At 43.7% G+C, this 15,782-nt stretch overlaps 1 protein-coding gene across 4 annotated transcripts in view; it reads right to left on the bottom strand.

Annotated features, from left to right (window-relative positions):
• Positions 1–15,782, bottom strand: part of LOC149357380 (uncharacterized) — a 116,396-nt gene that overhangs the window by 20,789 nt on the left and 79,825 nt on the right. For 2 of the 4 annotated variants that reach the window (XM_089584571.1, XM_089584572.1), the window contains 2 exons: positions 2,570–2,628; positions 1,295–1,353 (listed from right to left, as the gene is read on the bottom strand). Coding sequence is in view for 2 of the 4 variants with exons in the window: in XM_089584575.1 (XP_089440701.1) it covers positions 14,418–14,567 (150 nt within the window). In the remaining 2 variants the exon portion in view is untranslated. Of the gene's footprint in view, positions 1–1,294; positions 1,354–2,569; positions 2,629–12,534; positions 14,568–15,782 lie in introns of those variants that run through there. The other 2 variants (XM_089584575.1, XM_089584574.1) reach the window with 1 other exon arrangement.

The raw sequence follows: 15,782 nt of genomic DNA on the forward strand, positions 1-15,782 counted from the left end.
AAAGATGCAGGTTCGATTCCAGCCATGGTGGTTACATTTCGATGCAGGCGAAATGCTAGAGGCCCATGTACTGTGCGACGTCAGTGCACTTCAAAGAGCCTCAGGTGGTCGAAACTATCTGAAGCCCTCCATTACTGCGTCCCTCATAGCCTGAGTCACTTTGGGGTGTCAAATTCCATTAACCCTTTGAAGGTTTTTGCCGTATATGTACGGCGGCGGTTTTCTGTCCCGCAAGGTCTTTGCCGTACGGGTACGGTTTCGATCTTCCGTTTGAAATTTTGCGCCAAAAGAACAATGCGTGCTCACTGGGGGGTGCTGCCACCTCTTTGGACTTACAACAAGTGTTTGAATTTTGTGCTGCCTTCTTACGGAGATAAGCAGAACTTATGTCTAGCTTTAGCGCAGCGGCACAGACTGCGGCAACACCCCTTTTGTAGTTTTGGTTTCGCCGCGTGATCGCAACGGAGTCGCGCGAAATTTGAGTTTTCTTTTTGGCAGCACTATCTTGCAGTGGCTGCCGAAGTTGATCTCTATCTTTATTGGCGCTGCTCTTAGCTTGCTTACCACCGTTGCTCGCGAGGTATTCTCGCCCTCTGTGGCAACGCGCCTATGCGGTTTCGATTCCGCCGCGGGATCGCAACGGAGTCGTGCGAGGTGTGTGAATAATGAGGTGTGAATAACGGAGGTGTGAATAATGCCCTCTTCAGGTCTATTGTTTTCGAACAGTGATTTATTTTTCAGGGTAAAAATACTTTTCTTCACGTAATCCTCTTAACTGATTGTCGCCATTTCAAACGATCCGGAAATTTGTAATAATCACTCATTATGGTTCGGCGTGCTTGTGATTTCTAACCACAACACTAAATATGACACAAAAAAAAAGGTCAATTTAGCAGTTAACGGAAACACGCATGGCCAATCACTCTTACAGTACCATGGTTCAAAATAAGGAAAACCTTGCCGACAGAAGTCTGATTTCAACATGTTATCCATAAAGAGGTTCCATCTTTCAAAGATTAGTTAAATAAGTTGAGGTGCCTCCCTGGAGCCAACGCGTTGTAATCAAATTATATCATTCCTGCATTGACACAAGTTTTCTATCATTCCGACTGATTACACCATTGTTCAATCCTGTTTTGGATGCTGCTGCAATTATGCATGCATACGTTATGTGCCAACGCATGCTTTCACTATAGACCTAACAGTTGTTTGGTGGTGTTTTATGTGCAGTTTCATGATGAAATAAATTGAAAAAGCATTTCTAGTGCTTCTACAAATGAACTTGTGACCTCACCAGCAACTCTTCCAGTGTCGTCGGCCGGAACACCACTTTACACCCACGTGACGAAAGCGCTATAGATAGAAATATGGAGATGGAAATATCAATATGGAATATGGAAAGATGTAGGTTCTCAAATATAAATTCATTCAAATGAGTTTCAACCATGCAACACACATATTTTATATGCACTTGAAATTCCAAATATTAGTTCACCCCACACCAAAGTTCTATCATTAAAAAATGTAGTGAAAATGGAGGGCCACATCCAGCTGCAATTCATTACGATACCAATCAAAAGATTATCGTATTATGCACAAAAGTGGTGCTCACCTTGAACATTCATTAAAGTAAGCTGTATGAGGGCATTTATGCAGCCAACAAAAGACTTTTACTCATATATTTTGAGCTCCGAACACACCTCCCCAAAATTAAGTACACCATTAAATGTTTTTGCGTTACACTAGACAGAAATTTTCACTCCGAATCACACGCTGATAACTTAAGCCCTAAGCTGGCACTAGCAGGCTATGGTCTCAAAGCTGAAGGCGTTTTCATCTTCCTGTATTAAAAACGATTTGCTTCTCTCTCTTTCATTCCCATACCGCATACCATTGCAAACCATGGCTTTGCACATCTAAAACCAATTAGGACCCAACTGCTCGACTGGAAAAATTAGAGGTGTGAATAATGCCCTCATCAGGTCTATTGCTTTCGAACAGTGATTTATTTTTCAGGGTAAAAATACTTTTCTTCACGTAATCCTCTTAACTGATTGTCGCCATTTCAAACGATCCGGAAATTTGTAATAATCACTCATTATGGTTCGGCGTGCTTGTGATTTCTAACCACAACACTAAATATGACACAAAAAAAAAGGTCAATTTAGCAGTTAACGGAAACACGCATGGCCAATCACTCTTACAGTACCATGGTTCAAAATAAGGAAAACCTTGCCGACAGAAGTCTGATTTCAACATGTTATCCATAAAGAGGTTCCATCTTTCAAAGATTAGTTAAATAAGTTGAGGTGCCTCCCTGGAGCCAACGCGTTGTAATCAAATTATATCATTCCTGCATTGACACAAGTTTTCTATCATTCCGACTGATTACACCATTGTTCAATCCTGTTTTGGATGCTGCTGCAATTATGCATGCATACGTTATGTGCCAACGCATGCTTTCACTATAGACCTAACAGTTGTTTGGTGGTGTTTTATGTGCAGTTTCATGATGAAATAAATTGAAAAAGCATTTCTAGTGCTTCTACAAATGAACTTGTGACCTCACCAGCAACTCTTCCAGTGTCGTCGGCCGGAACACCACTTTACACCCACGTGACGAAAGCGCTATAGATAGAAATATGGAGATGGAAATATCAATATGGAATATGGAAAGATGTAGGTTCTCAAATATAAATTCATTCAAATGAGTTTCAACCATGCAACACACATATTTTATATGCACTTGAAATTCCAAATATTAGTTCACCCCACACCAAAGTTCTATCATTAAAAAATGTAGTGAAAATGGAGGGCCACATCCAGCTGCAATTCATTACGATACCAATCAAAAGATTATCGTATTATGCACAAAAGTGGTGCTCACCTTGAACATTCATTAAAGTTAGCTGTATGAGGGCATATATGCAGCCAACAAAAGACTTTTACTCATATATCTTGAGCTCCGAACACACCTCCCCAAAATTAAGTACACTATTAAATGTTTTCGCGTTACACTAGACAGAAATTTCAACTCCAAGCCACACGCTGATAACTTAAAGCACGAGTAAGGTGTCCACTGTCCCGGGAGTCCAGTTATGTGCCTCTCCCAAAAATGAGGGTCATTTTCTATATCTATCTGTGTTGCGGCGCTATACAATTTTAGAGTCTGAGAAATGGGCAAAATGCGGCCCCCACTGCTAGGCAGCATCGTACAGTATTCAAACGCACTGGGAACCTCGTGTATTAACAGCACAGAACAGCACTTTGACACATTCCGCATCTAATTGTATACTACACAAATCCCTGGGTCATTTCTTGTAGGTGCTTTTTTTCAAGTTTTACGATTTTTTTGTACCCCTTCCCATTCAGTTATGCGCCGTGTCGCCACCACTGCCGACAGATGGCGCAAGTAGTACATGTCCAGGAAAGCTGGGCATGGGAGGGCTAAAACCTTCCCCGATTCCAGAACAGTGTTTCAATCTTACCATAGAAAGCATGCGTAGTGCTTGCAATACCTCCAGGAGTCCAGGAATGCGAAACATTTTCATAGCGACTCTACCGCAAATTGCCGCAAATGCACCCCACTTCTAATGCATAACACAGCTTTGGCCACCATCAGAGTGGTGCCTAAACGGAGAATTTGTACCGAAAAAGTTTTCACGAAATTATAGCAAAGCATAGGCACTGGGCATTCTACACGCAAAGTATCAAATCGCTGTCTTCGCTGTGCTCAGGCCTTTCACTAGACAGAATTTATGTTAATTTTCATGAGGGTAGATTATTTTGTTTAAATTGAGCGTTGCGGCGGACAACAAGGAAACGGACGCGGCCCCTCATCTCATAGGTAGTAGAAACATGATGCTAAACTTAAAACAGAAGCTGCGCTCGGCTGGAGCGATTATTGGCGGAGAGCATTTGCAGCGAAACCGCAGTCGCCACGCTGCAAGCGAAGCGTGTCGCCCGTCCCAGCCGCATCGCTAGTGTGCCGCCTGGAGAGACCTCACAACCGTGCATATTGCGGCCTGTTGCCGAAGTGGACAGACAGAACCACAGAAACAGATTCCTGGCGGTGCTACGCTGCATCTTCGCACGCACTCCCCTGGTGTCTTTTATACGGTGTGATGTCTGACATTTAACAAAGAACTGAGGCGGTAAAAACAGGCCGGCAAAAACTTCCTTACGATCAAGTAAAACCTGGCGAGGTTTAGATGTTTAAACAACACGAAACAATCATCAACAGTACCAAGCCGAGGATGAGAAACGCAGAACGATACGCGTGGAGCTGCGCAGTCCTTTCGTTTTGCGCTGCCATTTTGTCATTCTGCATTCCTTGTTGTCCTCGCGTTTTTCGCATCTCTTGAAATTCCCAAAAGAACTCCTCCACTGCTTGCTATAACCAGAAAAGCGCCAGTAATCAAGACTACTCAATCCTGTGCAAGCGCACTTTGTTACATTCAGCAATGCCTGCGATACCAGAGAATCACAAAGCACCGCATCAACACCATATCGTCCCCAGCGCTTAAAGGAGCTCTGAAATGGCGCCCTAATAAAGCGGCGGTATGCATGGCATGCCAAAGCACGCCGCGTTAGGAATATTGTCCAGTAAGATTTTTTTTTAATGCACTTTGTGGAAGCTCAGTTATCTGTCGTCAGAATTTGAATTTCAGCGTGTTCGCGCCTTTACCTCTCATTTTCTCACTTTTTTGCACGCCGCCTAGCGGTGCGGAGCTTCCCGAGCCGCCGGAGCTATGCGGCTTATTGGCCGCGGCCATGGTAGCTGCCTAAGGTCTGAAAGAATGTAACCAATAGCCACCTATCAACTTGTATACGCAGGTGTGGGTGACGGAGTAGGATGCAAGCATGAAAGATTCGCCGAGAAGGGCTCGCCAAATTAAGAGGGAAGGTGTTTCAGAGTCTTTCAACTCCCCCTCCCCCACTGCCGCTGCATATGATCGGCGGGTCTAAGTGTCAGTTGCATATGTCACTTACTCATCACGTGGCCGGCTGGCCTATTTTCACTGTTCTCTCATTGTTTTACGTCATCTGTGTTCAAATTTTGGCGCCATTAGGCGATGAGAGATCAGCTATGAAAATTAAGACACGTGCGCAGAATAGATGCCACAAGTATTTCGCTCAATGATGCGGGAAGATCCGCATCCGGGAGATGGCTCTAATAGCTGTTCGTTATATCTAACCTACGCTCCGTACGTAGACGCCGTCCACAGACCCTCTGAATTTTAAATGGGAGCAGTGGGGAAGAAAGAAGGTTTTCCAACACCTCCTACATAAGAAACAAACGGAGTAAGACCACGAAACTAGGAAAATAAGTTATGACACAAATTTAGAGCAAATAATGCGTCGGTAAACTTGATCCGGCTTTCACTGAGAAATGAGTGACTTTCCTCCACTTTTCCTCTCGACATGAAAGCTTCATTTCATTTTTCCAAAGAATAATTCCGACGTACTCTAGATTTGCCCTGCATGGAGATATTATATCTATAAGTATCGTGTGCTGAGGTTGTCGACGCGACTTCGCACCTACTGCTAACCACAAAAGGCCATCATGCAAATTTAGCGTGTCCAGTTATAGCCTTTATTCGTAGAGTGTCGGTCTGTGAGTGGGAGCTCAATACACCACTTTAGCAGCGGTCAAGGAGCACTGAATTCGTCCTCCCTTACCCTTGAGACAGGCGGATTCAGTACATGCCGATGCGATGTGTCATCCCTTGACATGCACAAAAAAACTAGTTATTTTATACTTTACTTACTGCTTTTCAGCCTTTCCCGCTCAAGGAGCTGGCTGTAATAGCGCTGTCTTTCTTGTTGTCCCGATGGGACTTTGAAAATACGGCATCACAGAAGGGACATAACCAGGGCAGCCAGGGGTGATTTCTGCATAGAAACCACAAAAAGTGCTCTTTGCAGCGCCAAAAAGCGAAACCTTACGCACATTTAAAAGGTGCCATTCTGACTTAAGCGGCGATTTTTTTGCACCAAAAATTAAGTGCTTATGTGCAAAGTGTTGGAAATTCAAATTTTCTTTGGATTAACTTATGGAGTTCTGACGACATTCAGGCTGCCTTTTTTTTTTCGCGGCAGTGAATATTTTTGAAGTGTGCTCTATACTCTCCCAAGTCCTAATGAATTCTGGTCGAGAGGACAGCGGCATGTTGGATCAAGATTGTTGCCCAGGTCTGGGTTTTCTTGACATTCCCAAACTGTGTGAAATAGTGTGCCAGGTGCTCCACAGAAGGGGCAGAATGAATTGCGTATGTCTTGATACCATTAGCTCATAAAGTAGGGATTGGACAGTTTGCAGCCGCCGGATGATGTGTTCTTCAAATTTGCTACGGCTTTTGTGAGCTAGAAAATATTTCCTTGTAACAATCTTATCGTAATCTTTAGTTTCAGCGTAGCTTAGTAAGGGTGAGGCATCGTTAATGGTGTCAGAGAGAGGCTGCGTGCCAGATGCTTGGAGGAGGGCAGCTCGAGCAGCTGTGTTGGCCACCCCATTGGCCGTCATTGAGAGGTGCCCTAGTGTCCAGACCATCTGGACATTCTGGGGATTGGACGTTTCGAAAATGTTCCAACATGGAACGCCCAGCGGCCCCTAATATAACTAAGTACCACTACGTGTGAGTCGGACATAATCGTTTCCTTGCTATTCTTGGATATCGTTAGTGCGATACCTGCTTCTTCAGCCGATGTGGTATCCTATACATACTATTTCTCACCGGAACAAGCTGCCAATTGGAGCTGCGAGTGCTCCTCGTGATGTATTTTTATGGCTATCAATGATTGGTGATTTAACTGTTCTTTCAAATATTAGTTGAACAAATGTACTGCTGCTTCTTCGGTTGTATATTATTTGTTTAATTTATCTCTATACATTGCTTCTTTGTCAACCCTCACTCCCCCTTTGTTCTTTCTCTCATGTGATTTTATTCAACTGCTGGTCACTTTAACGTTGTACCCACTCCCCTGCTATAAAGCTTCGGAGCTGCAGGGTGTACTGAAAATAAATAATAAAGTAAACCGCATGCTTGCCGTGCAAAAGCTCAAAGGATAAACTTCTGAGTAAGAGACTAAAAGGTGCACGAACCCCAGCATAGCAGCACATGAAATAAATGCGCTCACTGAGTGCCCTTCCAATCGTCCGCAGAAAACATGGCAGAGATAGGCAAGTTGTCTACTAGCGCTGCTTCATGGAACCCCTGAGAGAGAGCCCATGTAGCTGTCGCTCCTTTTAAAAAGCAGAAGAGCCTTAGTCATGCCGCCAAACTTCAGTTTGGTTGCCTGATCCTCCCAGCAGTGCAGCCTGCATAGAGATCCAGCAGCCTATAAGCTAGAATTTCTAATAAGTTGCCGTAATTGTCAAGCAGTCATGTCTGAATACGTTGCTGAGTAAAGACTAAGATGAAAAAGAATGCCAATTTCATTGAAGTGGAAAGTTTCCATACATTTACTATTCACTACATAAACAAACTCTGCCTTGTAACCATACACACGAAATGTACCGGGTGTTTCAGGGAACACCTTAAAAATTAAAAAAGGCTTTTTGGAGTAAAAATATGGCATTTGAGGCACAGTATTACTAGTGTTGGCAAACCAAGAAAACTGGTCAACTGTCTTCAGTAGTAAGCTGGCTAACGCATTTTTAACTTTTTACTTGCAGAGTTAGGCACCTAGCTGCAAATAGAGATTTGTACCCGGTCGCTAGTAATAGCCATATCAGTTCTTAGCATTTCGAAAGCTACCCTTGGCGCTCTGGCTTGACAAAGTTTGGCTTTTTTCACTAGCCACATGGACTGGAGGGGTTACTTGACATGCACAAAAAAACTAGTTATTTTATACTTTACTTACTGCTTTTTCAGCCTTTCGCGCTCGAGCTGCTGTCTGTAATAACGCTGCCTTTCTTGTGGTCCCGACGAGACTGAAAATACGGCATCACAGAAGGGACATAATCAGGGCAGCCAGGGGTAATTTCTGCATAGAAACCACTAAAAGTGCTTATTGCAGCGCCAAAAAGCGAAACCATAAGCACATTTCAAAGGTGTCATTCTGACTTTAAGCGGCAATTTTTTGCACCCCAAATGAAGTGCTTATCTGCAAAGTGTTGGAACTTCAAAATTTATTTGGATTAACTTATGGAGTTCCGACGTCATTTTGGCTGCCTTTTTTTTTTGTGGCAGTGAATATTTCTGATGTGTGCTCTAAACTCTCCCAAGTCCACTCTCTCCGAGTTTCCTAACTTTTGTCTTCTTAAAATTTAGCGAGGGGCTAGATTCTTCTCCCCCAAGTAGTGAAGCTACAACAAGGTTTAGACACCTGAAATGAATTGTACCTCACTGTTGTCCCCACTCTGGCTCAGATGCTTTCCACACCAAGTGATCCTAGTCACTTTGCATGCTTCTGAAAATCCACCCCCTCCCCCCCGCATTCTTATCCAACCCTTATTCCTTTCCCTACTCGTACTGCAACTGGTGCCTGGAGCAACCTTGCACTTCCCTCTGCTAAATAACAAGCACAGGATGTCTGCCGGATCTTAGCTACTAACATCTGCCAACGACGTGCCCAGAACCACTGCATGTTTTAAGAATGCTCGAATCAATTACCGTGTATTGTATCCGGGAGCACCCTTTCATTCATGAGAGGGCATTTCTCATAATATTTTCATTAATTTTTCTGGCCGGCATCACAGTCAGTTACACCACGATTTGTACGTATGCTTAGATACTTGTATATCTCACGTCTAAATACCTTCCAATCCCGATGTATAATCATTGGGGCCACCACTAAAAACTGTATGAAATGATGTCTGCAAGAATGGTTAGAGTCCTAAAACCTCCGCCTTCATTGAACGCATCTTCGCCAATGTCACCTCTTTTCACCCTTATGCTTCCTCCCACCATTAGAGAGTGCGGAGATAGCGGTCTCAGTCTCAATGGAGATGTCCTCGACTGACCGTGACAAGCACAGCCAGACTCCTTTGTTGTCCAAGCTCCCATTCCATGGGTTTCGTAGCTTAAGCCCTAAGCTGGCACTAGCAGGCTATGGCTTCAAAGCTGAAAGCATTTTCATCTTCCTGTATTAAAATCATTTGCTTCCCTCTCTTTCATTCTCATATCGCATACCATTGCAAACCATGGCCTTGCACATTTAAAACCTATTTGGACACAACTGTTTCACTCGAAAAATTAGCGGTGTGAATAATGCCCTCTTCAGGTCTACTGCATTCGAGCAGTGATTTATTTTTTAGGGTGAAAATATTTCTCTTCACGTAATCCTCTTAACTGATTGTCTTCATTTCAAACGATAAGGCAATATGTAATAATCACTGATTATGGTTAGGTGTGCTTGTGATTTTAATATGACATGAAAAAAATGTTAATTTACCAGTTAACGGAAACACATGTGGCCAATCACTGTTTCAGTACCATGGTTCAAAATAAGAAAAACCTTGCCGATAGAATTCTGCTTTCAACATGGTGTTCTCCACAAAGAGGTTCCATCTTTCAAAGGTCAGTTAAATAAGTTGAGGTGCCTACATGGAGCCACTTCTGTGCATAAATAGGACCTACCATATAGACATGCACCATTCTAGTTGAGTAGCTTTGGAGCTCTCTGTAGATGAATCTGGGAAAGAATAAAAACCTGGTGCCCTTTCTTTTTCTAATAATGGGTCCAATGCATCAAGAAATGAGATTTTGAAATGTTCAATGTGAAACACGACAAACCTATTTACTTCAATATTTTACCAGAAAAACAATGTCAACCTTCTTTATGCTAGCCAATTCCTCTGCTATGTCACATCTCCACTTTTTTGCTTGCCAGTTTGCTTCTGGAGCCTCTTTCATCTGCTCTGCACCTCCCTAAGTGCCTTCGGCGACTGTTTTTGTCACGCAACCATGTCATGATGTAACGCCACGGTTGTATGCCAAACGCTTTAGCAAGCTGCCGGAAATATCACAGGGCGGAAACTGGGGCCATGCTGTCATCACCGAATGCGTGAACTGCATCTAAAATGATAATTAGGAGATGTGCATTCAAAAACGTCCATTCTTTCCTGTGCACAGTCGGACTAGTTGGGTAAACCACTCAGTGGACTTTTGCCTTCGCTTCTGGGGTCTTTCGAGCACAGGGTGTGACATGCATCCTTATCGCTAGCTAACATATCGACATATGTGGCCCAATCTGCCGCATGAATCTTTTCCAAGTCTCTTCAACAAAAAAGAAAGAAACATCATTGAAATAACTACCTAGATCTCATGAAATCATGCACGTCACCTTAAGTAAAGAAAGTGCAAAGCAAAACATGGCCGCATTCAATCAAACATACAATGTAGCTTATTTGCTTTGTCTGCCAGGTGTTAAAAAATCAGCAGAGGTAAACGGAATTCCCAGTTTTGCTTCGGAATCATCTTTAACCGCAGAATTGTGAGCGGGTGTGAACTCCGGAGAATTTGGGTGCCCTTCCTCGCCAGTTCAAAACCCAGGCTGTTCAGAGAGAAATTAATAGAACATTTGGAATGGGCTGCTAAAAAAGAGCGCTGGAACAGGGACAAGATAAAAGAAGACGACGGGACAGGTGCTGCCTGTCCTGTCATCTTTTCTCTTGTCCCTGTTCCTGTGCTGTTTCCCAGCAGTATGTACCAACTCGCTCAACTCGCTGTTTTACTGAAATTTGGAATGGGCCTTGGTGGCAGATGACGTTTTAGCTGCAAATTGTACGACAAATTAGCATTCTACTCAAATGTCAGTTATTCGCTCTTTAAGACTCTTTACAACTGCACAGAAATAGATGCTACAGGAAAACTCAGGATGCACTACATCACCCATACCCGCCCATGTGCAACGACATAAACATTGCATGAAGAAACAAAATGACCCCGCCCCGCGAGTGCTGCACGATGGTATTGTTCCAGGGCCTAATTCACATCTTTATTTAAAGCAGCAGGTTACCTCGCGCACTTTTTATACTAACCCAAGTGTTTTCGAGCTCTCTAATTACACGAAACACTGCAGGAACCAAAAAATAAAAAAAATCTTATCTAATTTTTCAGTATGCAAAAATGGAGAGGGAAGCCAAACATAGTCTATCATGAACTTTTTCCCGTCCTCTGTGAAATAAAGTGAGACAAGCAAGCATATTGAGAACAGAATATATAAATTTTTTCCCATTCCGAAGCGACAAAAAAAAAAACAGAACAAAGAAAGGAACAAAAAAAGGCATTGAGGTAATAATATAGAGAAATTCTTATAGTAGTTAGTTTTTGTTTGCTTGGTTCTAAAATCTCTGCACAGATTTGACATACGAACTGCAAAAGAATGTTGCTTTGCATCCGAAGCTGGACTGAAACTGCACCGCGTGAACACACACCTTACACTCAGAAATGCTGGCTCGACACCCAGTGCGTTAACTCCCTTGTTTCTTTCTATGCATCCAAGACAACTTCTATCGACTCACTCTGAAAGGCCTTGTGCACCCTGGGTGAACCCACGTGCCTGACCTTCGTCTGGATGCGATGCAGGTATTCTACACGAGCTCTGCAAAAATTAGCACACACAACGAAGAATCCTCTTGAAGCAGCACATATATCTCATGGCTGGAGATCTACCCTGCAACACACACACATCGAAAGTATCTAATAATGAAGCCAAAGTAGGGTGTGAATTTAAGACTGTGAATTCCTTATGCTTGCAGACTGGGTAATTCAGTGTATGTGAGACCTATTATTCAAATGAGCTTCACGTTCTCGAATAATAGATGTAAGAATTTTATAAATATAATTACACCCTCTCATCGCCAAAACCACCATTTGACACTTTCACTACACATACATCAGGATGATGTAAGAAGCATTTCTGATCTTCGTTCTCTGACCGATGTCCGAAGTCTATGTCATCCCCGCTAGGAGCTCCCTGTGTAAGCAGCACGTCTTCCGCTCTACCACGTCCCGGCAGGTTACTCTTCCTGGTCCTGACACTGTGCTGAGTTAAAGCTCGATGAACAAAGAAACAATGAAGATAGAATACAGAGAGAAGTACGAATAGTTGACTGAAAGTAGTTTTATGCCACAGCGAGTCATAGAGAGCCCGGTACGAATTCTCTTGAAGGAGAAGAAACCTGTAAGCGAATTAGTGATGCTGCTGTGTGTGACAGTATTTTGTGCAGACTATGTACAGAGAATAAAGTGGAATGACTTTCGCCAAAATCTGGAATAGCACCTCTTTCAAGTAAAGAGCAGCCGTGCTTTCCATGCTGACAAAGACTTTGCATACGGCAACCGTGCACAGTCCAGTCTTCTACCTGTGCCCCTGTTGTTCTTAGATTTGTTCAATTTGGGCACAGGCCCAATGGACACTTTCATGCATTGGGAGCACGAACACTTCATGCAGTGTCAGCCATCGCAATGAAGGCCGGTTGCCTCAGGCTCAAGCCGGTGGGCAAATGGCAGCGGCGTCGTTATTGAGAATAGTCGAGAAACGGACCAGTGCCATCCTGAACTCGCAGTAACATTCTACAGCTTGGAAATCACAGCTTTCAAAATATTACAACAAACTGCAAAAAAGTCACAAGAATACGAGTAGGCAGAATCAGTGTTTTGAACATTGAGCTTTAAAGTTAAGGTAATCCAGGTACGTATTTGCAAATGACTTCAAAGTGACTGCCAAAGGCCAACCTAAAAGCATTTCACACAAGTTCGTAGAAATATACAAAAAAGTTTTGCATGATCTGATACTATTAACACCGTGAATCTAATTTAACGGAGTTCTAGAACACATTCAGAGGAGAGCACAACACGCTTAATCCCTGCAGTGTGTTGCCATAAAAACCTGAGCCAAATAATGCACTTCTGAATGCTGCAGAGAACCCACAATCACGTGCGACAACCAAATTTCACATGCTAAGCGCTCCAAATTTTCCACAAGTGCAAACAATGCCTAACAACAGAATCCTTACCTTTATACATTGGCAGGGGCAATGCTTGAACACTGTCGTGTGGAACTGTGCACCTTTAAAGAGAAAATAGGTGTCACTGCCAGAGCCTTTCATAAATCTTTCTTTAAACAGGCCAAGATGACAAAATTTCCAGTTTCAGAACAAGGTCTACTTTGCTTCTGCCAAACGCTCTCCTTAAAAGCTAGGAACCACAACTTAACACATTTCAAGCTCAAAACTAAATACGCAACTTTACACATCGCCTGGCACGGTCAGGCCAGAGCCAGGCCTCTCACAAACCAGGAAAAGTTAAAAGAGCCACATCTTTGCAGGCTACTAGGAGAGCCTACAGATAGGCATCAGTAATTTATAGATCACAGGTCTCCATTTCTACACTTCACAGTATGCAACACCATGCAATTTCTTGACTACCTAAGTGCTCACGCACTAACATTTTCCCTAGCTTTTCAATGAAGACTGTGATTGGCCCTTCGTTGGGCTCGAAAGTTGGCGAGCCGGCAGAAGAGCGGCAACCTTCCAGCGTGCAAAAAGTGACAAGAGGAGAGGGAAAAGCGTGAAGACACTGAAAATAACAATTTCACTAAAGATAACTCAACTTCTATGTAGCGCATTATAATTTGCTAGGTGGTGAAACTGCATTCACTGCTTAACAAGAGGGTCTTAGAAATAAATTTTTATTAATGAAGTCACAACTATGAAATCTTCAGAGAACATGCATTTTTGCGTGTTGATTCCAAATATGTAATTTAATTTAATAGACAACAAGTCCTTGTGCACTTACGCAATATGTTAGGTAACTTTTGCAGAGAGTTTGAAAGAAATTCTGCTGTAAGGAACTCGTTAGACTACATGCCACTGGTTTCTCTTGACATAAAGCTATGCAAAAGGGTAAAATTATCATCCTGCCTCTTATAGAAGGTGAGTAATAGGATTTTGAAATCATCAGTTTCTTCCAGCTTGTGAAGTGGCAAATTCAAAACCCTGTAACTCAACTTCTATGATAGGCAGGATAATAATTTTGCCCTTATTGCATAGTTTGATGTCAAGACAGACCAATGGCGTGCGTCCTAGCAAGTTTCCTGCTGCAAAATTTATTGAAAGCTGTCGGCAAAAAGTTGCATAACATATTATATAAGCTCCCCCCTCAAGTGAGCTGAGGGATCAGAAAAAAAAAAAAACTCATGCTGAATTATCAGTCTTTTTTAAAACTTCAAATTTACTGTTCTATTATAGTGAATTACATGGCGCATTGAACTCGAAGGCATTTTTCTATTGCCTTCTTTTTTTTTTCTTTCTTTTCTTTTCAGAAGCTGAACACTCTTTCAGCCCCTGGCCCACCTACTGCATCTGGTTTCTCAATTAGTCCCATTCGATCCTTTGGCCTTCGTTTGCGAAAATTAACTACAAGCGGAAATTTAAATTCCTTCCACCCCACTGGGGTAGAGCACAACTAACCTGACAGGGACTCCACGTTTATGTCGATGGAGCCCTCGGGGGTGCTGGACGACTGTGAATTCTGGATGGAGTGCAGGCTCACAAACCCGTCCGTCTTGAGACGTGACAGCTGCCGGAGGGTGTGGCCACCATTCATGTGGGCAGCCTGCATAAGGACCACAAGACACCCGCCTGTGGCCACTGCCCAGTTTGCATGCAATCATTCCGTTACGTGGCAAGTATGAGGGCTAGCTTCTTGTACGAAATGCATGCCTGGAGGTTTTCACGCACCTCATGCCGTTCACCACTTCACAGGTGTAGCTTTCGAGGTCCTGCTGACACTCAAGCGTCTTATCGTCACTGTGTTATTGCCCTGCCCGCAACTTTGAGACTGGCAAGGAAGGCTCTTCCTCCCGGAATCAGGAAGCAGCTGGTTTGTATCAGCTGCATTGTTAGCACAGATTTCTGCAAGGCACCGTACCACCTAGCCCATAGCACTGCTTGAGCCACAGCTGGCCTGCGCGTCCCGATTCTACGCTCCGCTGCTCTCAATGATGCACCGTAATGCCTCAACTCATATGCATCGTATGGTGTACTATGACATCTCACTGTGTTGCTCCTTCTCTCTTGCGCACACTCCGCTTTTCCCCTCAAACCACCGCGGTGGGTCAGTGGTTACGGTTGTCATCTGCCGACCTGAAAGATGCAGGTTCGATTCCAGCCATGGTGGTTACATTTCGATGCAGGCGAAATGCTAGAGGCCCATGTACTGTGCGACGTCAGTGCACTTCAAAGAGCCTCAGGTGGTCGAAACTATCTGAAGCCCTCCATTACTGCGTCCCTCATAGCCTGAGTCACTTTGGGGTGTCAAATTCCATTAACCCTTTGAAGGTTTTTGCCGTATATGTACGGCGGCGGTTTTCTGTCCCGCAAGGTCTTTGCCGTACGGGTACGGTTTCGATCTTCCGTTTGAAATTTTGCGCCAAAAGAACAATGCGTGCTCACTGGGGGGTGCTGCCACCTCTTTGGACTTACAACAAGTGTTTGAATTTTGTGCTGCCTTCTTACGGAGATAAGCAGAACTTATGTCTAGCTTTAGCGCAGTGGCACAGACTGCGGCAACACCCCTTTTGTAGTTTTGGTTTCGCCGCGTGATCGCAACGGAGTCGCGCGAAATTTGAGTTTTCTTTTTGGCAGCACTATCTTGCAGTGGCTGCCGAAGTTGATCTCTATCTTTATTGGCGCTGCTCTTAGCTTGCTTACCACCGTTGCTCGCGAGGTATTCTCGCCCTCTGTGGCAACGCGCCTATGCGGTTTCGATTCCGCCGCGGGATCGCAACGGAGTCGTGCGAGGTGTGTGAATAATGAGGTGTGAATAACG

The sequence above is a fragment of the Amblyomma mixtum genome, chromosome 3 (genome assembly GCF_055824585.1).
Source record: "Amblyomma mixtum isolate Tamu chromosome 3, ASM5582458v1, whole genome shotgun sequence".
Taxonomy (NCBI): domain Eukaryota; kingdom Metazoa; phylum Arthropoda; class Arachnida; order Ixodida; family Ixodidae; genus Amblyomma; species Amblyomma mixtum.